General features: G+C 32.0%; 1 protein-coding gene across 1 annotated transcript in view; it reads left to right on the top strand.

Moving 5' to 3' along the window:
* The first annotated feature begins 1292 nt into the window (after positions 1-1292).
* Positions 1293-9347, top strand: part of LOC106715493 (ecdysone 20-monooxygenase) — a 41856-nt gene continuing 33801 nt past the window's right edge. Inside the window, exon 1 of the mRNA XM_045682109.1 lies at positions 1293-1507. Within this exon, the coding sequence (XP_045538065.1) occupies positions 1457-1507 (51 nt within the window). The 5' untranslated portion in view covers positions 1293-1456. The remainder of the gene's footprint in view (positions 1508-9347) is intronic.

The raw sequence follows: 9347 nt of genomic DNA, 5'->3' as shown, positions 1-9347 counted from the left end.
TATTGTGTGAGTTAATATTTTTCTAGACACTGTTATTACGTTATTTTCTTTTCGAGTTTAATGACATTATATCTGTCGTGATTTAGTGTACGTAACTAAATGTCGTCTTAGCACAAATACGATTGGAATTGTACAGATTATAACAGCGTTGCGTATTTGATTCGTATATTATCTTATATGTATTTCATAGCGACATTGCGCATACACACCATGGTTGTAACAAGAGTCACGAAAGTACAACCATACAACCTGCACGGCACTCATTTTTCTAAGCAATCGCATGTGCAAGATTTAATAAGCTTGTCACCTTCCTAAATTACAGTCGTACAACGTGACAATTTGAACGAACAAACGCACATGAACTAAGAGAGTTTGTAAAATACTAATCTAATGCAAAAAAATTGGGGTAATTGCGATATATTTGTTTAATCAAATCAAAATCATAGCCTCAGCCTAGTTGCCTTTATTCAAAAAAAAAAAAACATTTTTAATCACGTAATTTCTAAAGGAATTCCTTCATGTCTTTATTACAAATCTATATATATATATATAAAAGAAAGTCGTGTTACTTACACTATTTATAACTCAAGAACGGCTGAATCGATTTTACTGAAAATTGGTGGACAGGTAGCTTAGAACCAGGAAACGGACATAGGATAGTTTTTATCCCGTTTTTATTTTTTATTCCGCGCGGACGGAGTAGCGGGTAAAAGCTAGTATTATATAATCATAGTGCCTGTGCATTATTTATTTGTAGGTCCTATTTCCGTGCCTCGAAGTATACATAAATCGGGAGTCGATAATCTTCCAACAGTTGCATGACGTATCAGACACTATCAGTGGAACGTCCTTGAACCAGTTTATATATTTGATTCGCTAACCTAAGAGCCCTTATCGGATATTCAATAGGTCAATTGTAACTATTGTGATACATCTTTGATAGAGATTATGACCTTGTCACATTAGAGAACTATCAAGTTTGATATAATGCTATATTTAGCATTATAAATTGTTGGTGTTAAGGTGCAATCATTGACAAATCATATCAAGGTTTATCTCCTAAACACAAAATATTTTAAAACCATGTTTTTTTTATAAATTTTGACGCCTTGTGTTGGCAGAATTGGCTGACTTGTTAAGAGATACGATGCACCTTAGTGGCCGACTGGTATCCGAGATGCATAGCTATTAATCCGTGGATGTAGAGCGTGAAATGAAGCGTTCAGCTTCAAGCAAAGCAGTATTGGTATATAGGGGCTACGATCGCGGGCCGCGTTCAGTTGCCAGTCGTTTCTCTACCGCTGGGGACCTTAAGCGCGTACGTCTCCGCGCCGGCGAGTCGCCTATCGGACTTTATAAAGGAATTTCTATGTGATGTTAGTAAACAATAAGTGTATAAATAAAAAGCGAGTCTTGAACATTTATTCATTCTCGCTGTGAACTTAATTTGGTAATCATGTCTCTTCCGGTTGTTTTTCTTTTTTCACACTACGTCGAAAGCTTTTGGGTAAGATTGATTAATTCTAATTTTTTTATTTATATTTAAATGATATATTATTATACTTATGTTTAACGAATATTTATCGTCAAGTATCTATTTAAAAAAATGTTATTATAACTTGTGTTACATAAATAAAAATTATGTGCTGATTATTTATTTTTAATGAATGAAGCGTCTGAATATTGCAGTAACAATCTACTTTAAAAGAAATGTTCAACTATCTTTGTTTATTATTTTTCCATCGCAATTTGCGCCGAGTTTATAAGTGGCCAGGCACAAATCAATCCAAAGCATAAAATATAAAAAGCGTTGCCTGTGGAAAATATAAATTATTCAATCATTTCTTGTGTCCGTAGTTACATTAGAATCGCGTGTTTTCGGAAATGAATTAAAATTATGTTCATTAAGTTTTTAGTATAGTTTCTGTGTTAATGAAGTTAATTAGAAATAAAATAATACAAGATTACATCCTTAATTTTATGTAAATTACTTAAATTATTTTTTATACTTTTTTACGATCAGTTAAGGATATTTTAATCGAAACGTAGTCGGATGTGGGCGGATTTAAATGTGGTTACTGTATATAAAATAAAATAACGTTAAATGAACTTATTTTTGTTGATGTTGACTAACAATTAAGTAAAGTAAACCGATGAAGCGTAGCACTAGCTACTATTGGCATTTACGGTTGGATCGTTTAAATTAAAGTTCACAACACCCTGTGTAAAACAATAACTGTTTTACACCACCTGACCTTTCCTAAACGTTCATTGAAGGCCCTTTGGAACAAACGTGATGCGGCTGACAATGTGTAAAGTAATTCCTCTCCTCCTCCTATTATCATATCTGTATAAATAAATTACGGTTATAATAATATAATAACATAAAATTTAATTCCAAAATAGTAGTGCATTTTAAACGTGGTTTTCAACTGACAAAAGAGTTACATGAAACATATGGTCATCCCTTTTATTTTCGTTAAAAAAACAGAGTTGAAATATGTTTTGTGCTGTTTCCGTAGCGGAGACTCTTTTTTATTAATGACGGCACACGCATACCTGCTTATCGTTAACGACATACGACAAGCGAACTACGCATTACTAAATTAAAAATACCGTAAATCATTTTTATAAAAAGATCTCCACAGACACAGAAATCTTAATTTTGGTCTAGTTTAATTGAAAAAGACAAAAGCTAGCTATTAATTTTGTTTTCCAATAAAAGGTAACCAGGTTAGTTAAAAAAAAAAACATTCAAAAGCACGACCTCGGCACAATACGAATCGAATCGTATAAAGAATAAACTTCTCACACTTTAAAATCAGTCAAGCCCTCATTAAGCAGTTCATACAAAGGTAGTTAGATACCCGCGAGAAACATTACCCTCCTGTCAGTCGGGCAATAACCTAGGAATTTTAATTCATTAGGCTACTAGGTGGCTCGCTAACGTGATAGTAAGAAAACGTGCGATTAGTATTTTTTATCGTAATATAACGTCGGAGCTATGTACCATGAACTTTAGTGCCGGCATTAATATGATATACAGTGGCTCTTCTCGCTATCTATGCGCAAGCGCAGGTGCTCCTGTTGGTATGGCAACAGTGACCGTCTATTGTCTATTACTAAAAATTAGGGACAGAAAGCAATAATTGTTAATTAAAATAAATGATTGTATTCATAATTTCTGATTAAGTTTCTGCTTGGAATCCAAAAAGCTAAAAATTGAGTTCCATAAAAGAGAAGAAAGCTTATAGAAAAGTTTTGGCGAAGCGTTTTATTTTTTTTAGTATAAGGTGGCAAATGAGGACACCAGCAGCCACCGAACTTTCGCAAAAATAACGAAGGAAAGACATCCGTATTTGCAGATGCGTTGCTTACCTCTAATGTACAGAGGAGTGGACGCGCAGAGGATAAAAATTCTTGTCCTATGCAACCTTTCCTCTGTCCATTATCACCTTCCCTTCCCAACTCTAATTACAAGAAAAGTGTGGGTAGAGGACCAAAATTAGTCTTACGGCACGTATAATCGTTAAGCGAAACGTCGTATTGCTTCCACACCACGTCGTAGTATTTCCGAGCCGGCCATTTCGTGCAACAGATTTTGATTTACCACTATTAAGCTCTCGATATTTTAAGCCCAGAAACCTTAAAGCAAAAAGTTTCAAATGTAATAAGAAAGAAAGTAATGTGGCATTATGAAATTACCTTACTAATATTATAAATGCGAAAGTTTATATGAATTGATGGATGTTTGTTACAAGGTATCTCGAAAACGGCTCAAAAGATCTCGCTGAGATTTGGCATAGATGTAGAACATAGCCTGGAAGAACGTATAGGCTACTAATTAAGTTTTCTTAAATTCCGCGTGAACGGAGTTTCGACATCGAGTGATGAATATTTTATGATATTCGAATATTGTGTAAGGTAATTGAAAATCGTACGTAATTATTATTTGTGTCTACTTCAGATCCAATTGATGAGATTGAATAGTTAAATTATTTTATTTGTTGATTTGATAGGTATGATAGCTTTATTCATATATTCGTAATCAAGTATGTTACATTAGGGTGGAATAGGGGAGAGGGAGCTATTGCGTACAAACCTACAATAGTCTACGCAATAAACGTCTCACGATCGCGACAAAATGACGCCATCGATGTCTGTAAAAGAAACAGTATTAATATTGTTGTACAACTATAAAAAGTAAGGTTATAAAAAACAAGGAACAGATTAATATACTTAAAATATTAAATAAATCAAAAAATCTTTATTAAATGGATCAAAAGTTCTATGTTCTTTCTTTTATGTATTTGAAGTCTCTTTCCAATCAACGTAATATTTGTTATATTTTTTTGTTGAACACAATGATATCTTTGTTTTTTACCAACTTTATTGGACTTGTATGCTATTAATTAGACTATTGTGAAAAACGCTAAAAAAATATTAAAATATCTTAGCTTAAAGATACTTAAAATGAATTTGTACATTGGAATACAAAGTTAAAAATGTTAAATAATTTTGTCTTTCCGTGGTAAACATCGCAATGAATGAGTTTCCATATGTTGGCGTCTGTGTTCTCAATCCATTAAGCATGGACAACTACGTCATTATGGCACCCGAGTAGATTTAAGTTGAAAAATGGATAATGTATAAAACATTTCATAATTATGTTATATTACCCATTATTTAAGAATACTGAAGCAGTATTTGTTCACTTTTTTCTGTACATAGGGTTGCCAGGTCGCCAAACTTACTAGCCGGACAGACTAGTTTGGCCGGACATTTGGGTAGAAAGGTCGGACACCCGATATTATTTAGGGTTTTGTCTCAGTATTAATAGGTACACTCTCGTTTGGGAAATTTAAAAAGCCTAACAAAAGCCGGAAAACCGTTTATTTTGGCCGGACACGTAATCAAAAAGCCTACCTATGTCCGGCTTTATCCGGACGCCTGACAACGCTATCTGTACATATAGTTATGTATGTAATATTATATTTTTAATGCTTAATTTTAGGATTCACCATTTAAAAAATAATTTTATTAACACTGACTCTTTTAGTATAGGGTATATTATGTAGGTTACATTGAAGAACTGTTTTTAATTTGGCAGAATGAAAAAAATTGATTCTTGTATTGATTTCCCAATCTTCGTAAAAAATTCACCAAAATTAATTTAATTTTAATGTGAAAATCAATTCATTCTCCAATTCATCGCGCATTTTAGTCGCGGCTGATTTTTTAATTGGCGTGATAAGCAATTATTATTAATTATATTGAAGACATAAAAAAAATTAACCTTGAAGCGTAGAGTAAGCGACCGTTTGAATATTAACACAGTTGAAAAAAAAACGTTGAATATTCAACGTTTCGGTTAAATAGTTGCACGCACTGCAGTGCTCTTACAGCATACGTTTAGTGTATTACAATCCTTATAAAGACTATGATCTATTTATTATTCGATAGAATATATATCGCAGTTGCGGGCAAAGATGTTAAATGTTGGAACATTAAAAAGGTAAGATCGAGCAAAGAGCGAAGCAGACATCATCATACGGCATACTAGCTCAGGTGAATAGTCTTGTGAGTGAAGATCTTGATTTTGCCCTTTCTGGCTTCTCTTTTACAATATGATTATTATATAAATGTTGGACACATACAAGGTTCGATTTGGAAGTCGATAATTAATTGTGGTGACCACATGAAATAGAGCAGTCTACATTTTACATAATACTTCTCTGACTGACATGAAACAATTGAAGACAGTAGAATAAAGGTTAAAAAGTAGTAGCATAAATATATGAGAAGCATCACTTAGCAGAGACAACGATTTTTTATCCGTTAGATAAAGATAATTCTTCGACCAAACTGTCTAGGCTAGGTATGCTTCTTATCTAGACGACTTTCCGCATTAGTTTTGAAGAAAAACGTAATTGCGGTCGAGTAATTCATAAATGAATCGGTCATTTCAAAAACCTCATAAGTCACAAAATTATAATTTTTCAGAAATCAATAAAAACTGTTTCATACACAAACAAATGAGTTTTGAAGAGCTTCTTTATGGTTAATTTAGTATTCGAGGGGTAAAAAATTAAAATAGCGTATAATCTTTTCGCTTTATTAATAGAAATAATGAAAAAAACCTGATAAACAGTTCTTGACTTATGTTGTTTTAGCGAGAAATAGGTTTAGTGGTATATAATTTAACCAAAAAAATTGTAGTAATCATATTTTTTATTGCTTGTAATTAAGAATTACACTTAAAAATAATCTTATTAATATTTCACATGTATTAATTTGTCATGTTTTAATATCTTTATGGTACATAGTCATATTCTCCATCATTCTCATCTGGATTATCTTCAACATTTGCAGTTGGCCAGCTAAAAATGTTGTTATAAAATGGCATATGCTCTTCCGGAATGCTATCTTGAACTAGTTTTAAATCGTCTATTTTATTTTTATTGATGGGCACTTTCAAATTATAGGCTTTCGTTGATGGAAGTGAAACAGAAGTTGTTATTTTCTTCAATAATGAGAATGAATGTTCAATCAATCCATCAATATATTCCTCGGCTATGATAGTTCCTTTTCGATCTGAATCATATGAAAAACTCATGTATGTCGAAGGTGCAAAAGACTTTTTCTGGTCCTTTGGGACTTTTTTTCCATAAGATTCAGTTGACAAACATTTTTTTTTGTACAAATTTGGCCACCATTTCTTATATTCTAAAACATCTTCAGTTTTTAGCTCTATAACTGTGAATGTTGAGCTGGAGTTCGAAACCAAATCAATGTATTCTCTTGGGACGTAGATACGATCATGCTTCCGAACTTTTTTTTTTATGACTCCAAAATCACGGTCATTTGGTAAGAAGGAGTGACCACGTATGGGAAAATACTGATAAACTACCTTTGAAAAACCATTTTCTGTAAAAAAAGCATGTTGGAAAAAATGTTGACTTAAGTGGTTTTTGAAATGACCGATTCAAATATACCTTGATTAAATATCCTAATGCAAATTGTATAGTTTTTGTTTCTTTATCGTTGGCTATTTTGGTTGCGGTGCGTGCCATTGTCGAAAATGATTTTAGCCAAATGAAATCGGATCGTTTGTTTAGTATCGTGTTGCACAAAAATGGTCACTGCTTAAGGGTTTATTCAACAGCTGTGGAAGCCACCCAGTTTTCGCGTCAAAATGTCCAATGTTTTGGATAACTCAGGCGCTAACAGTTTACACACTAGAATGAATGTTTCTTTAGTACGTTTACTCGATTATTTTTAGCCGACTTCAAAAAGAAGGAGGTTATCAATTCGACTGTATTTTTTTTTAAAGTAACCAAAGATTGATGATTTGATTTAAACATCTATTCAAATAAGGTTAAGAAACCATAGACATTTTCATGAATTTAGCTGGTCAAATGTTTATCAAACATAATATTTTTGTTTTTTACTTATTTGGTGGTTCGTCGGATTATTGGGTGGTCTACCGCTATCTTTGATTTCTTGATAAAATATGCGACGACGCGTCTGAACGATTTTTCTTGGAAATATGAATATTTATAATAAGTTTAATAATTTATACATGATGAAACATTATTGTTTTGACTTTTATTTAGTTAATACGGGCTTCCCACATAATTTATTCAGGCTGTCTATTTTTGTCAATGTAAAGGTGAATCAATTCAGTTATCTTTGTTTTTAATAACCAGTGAGAATAACTCATATACTTCATTTGTATCCAACTCCTAAATTATTTAAACAGAGAAACTTCAATCATACGCCGCCATTATTTTTTCAGTTATTTTGTTAAAACCATGTGATAAAGTAAATGGTTATTATAAAAAAGAGTTGTTAGTGTTTCATTATTGTTATTATATTGGAATTTGGAAAGGAAAATTTTGTCACTTTGTCTATGGTAAAAAATGAAACTTACAATTGGAACGAAATTTAGTATTATTTTCCATTCTACATTACAGGCTAGAGTAACGTAAGTCTACTACTAAAGTCTATTATCGAGTTTGATTCAGTTTATTTTTTTTATTTTATTAAAGTACTTTGTTTGTTACGAATAAAGCAACGTAAAATGGAATATGTAAAGATATAAAATCCAGTTCACTTAAATTTAACATTTCCGTTTACTTAGTATCTAATTAAACTTTAATTGCCAATTGGTTTGATGATAAATTCAATATCTTTATGATCCGTCAACATAAAGAATAATTGGGGAATTAACAGGTTTGACAGGTCGGATTAAATCTTACTAATATTATAAAATGCAAATGTTTATATGTACGTATTGATGATTGGATGTTTGTTAGAAGGTATCTCGAGAACGTCTCAACAGATCTCGAGGAAATTTGGCATATAGAACGTAGTTGGAAAGAACACATAGGCTATTAAGTTTTTATTAAATCCGCGCGGACGAAGTCTCGGGCAAAAGCTAGTAGCTCATATTAATTTAATAGCAATATAGTACGATTAAGAATATTATTATCTATTGAAGTGAAGTTAGTCAAGAATATAAAGGTGGTACAGTGGTGACAGGCAGGCGGCCGGCTGTAAAAAATGAAGAAAAATCTTTGAGGTTTATAAAACCTTGTGTACCGACCCCACATGAGCGGGATAAGGCCAGATGATGACAATACGATTAATATTGTAATTAAAATAAATAATTAATTAATAAAGCATATAAATAATATGCTTATCTAATTTATTGGTAAAAAAATAATTGATAAAGTATATCTTGGTAGTACAAATTTGCTCTTCTTTTATAGGTACAAATGATTTTACAAGGGTGCAAAGGATGCTCTATATTACACCTTCTGCAACCACGAAAATTTTTCTCCAAAAATAGTACCCGTGGTCGTGGGTTCGAATCCGCCATTCGACTGTTATCCTAGCACTAGCTTTAAGCTCAGTTGAAATGTTTAAAATAAATATTATTAAATTATTTAAATAATCTGGTAGGATAAAAGAAATGTCATTTTGTAGAGATAGATTGTCTCGTTATATAAGACATATTTGTCGCTAAAGAAAACATAGCTTTTATATTTTCTTCTATATTAATACTAGCTTTTGCCCGCGACTTCGTTCCCGCGGAATTAAAAAAAAAAAAGGAAACAGGATAAAAATTATCCTATGTCCTATTCCTGGTTCTAAGCTACCTGCCCACCAATTTTCAGTCAAATCGATTCAGCCGTTCTTGAGTTATAAATGGTGTAACTAACACAACTTTCTTTTATATATATAGATATATATATATATATATATATATATATATAGATTTGTTAAAAAATAACCATTGCTATTATCAAACAACAGAGAAGACAGGCGTGAAGTGGAAGTAA

The sequence above is a fragment of the Papilio machaon genome, chromosome 18 (genome assembly GCF_912999745.1).
Source record: "Papilio machaon chromosome 18, ilPapMach1.1, whole genome shotgun sequence".
NCBI classification, from domain to species: domain Eukaryota; kingdom Metazoa; phylum Arthropoda; class Insecta; order Lepidoptera; family Papilionidae; genus Papilio; species Papilio machaon.
Note: the sequence above shows the minus strand (reverse complement) of the source record. Positions and strands in the feature narration are given on the sequence as shown.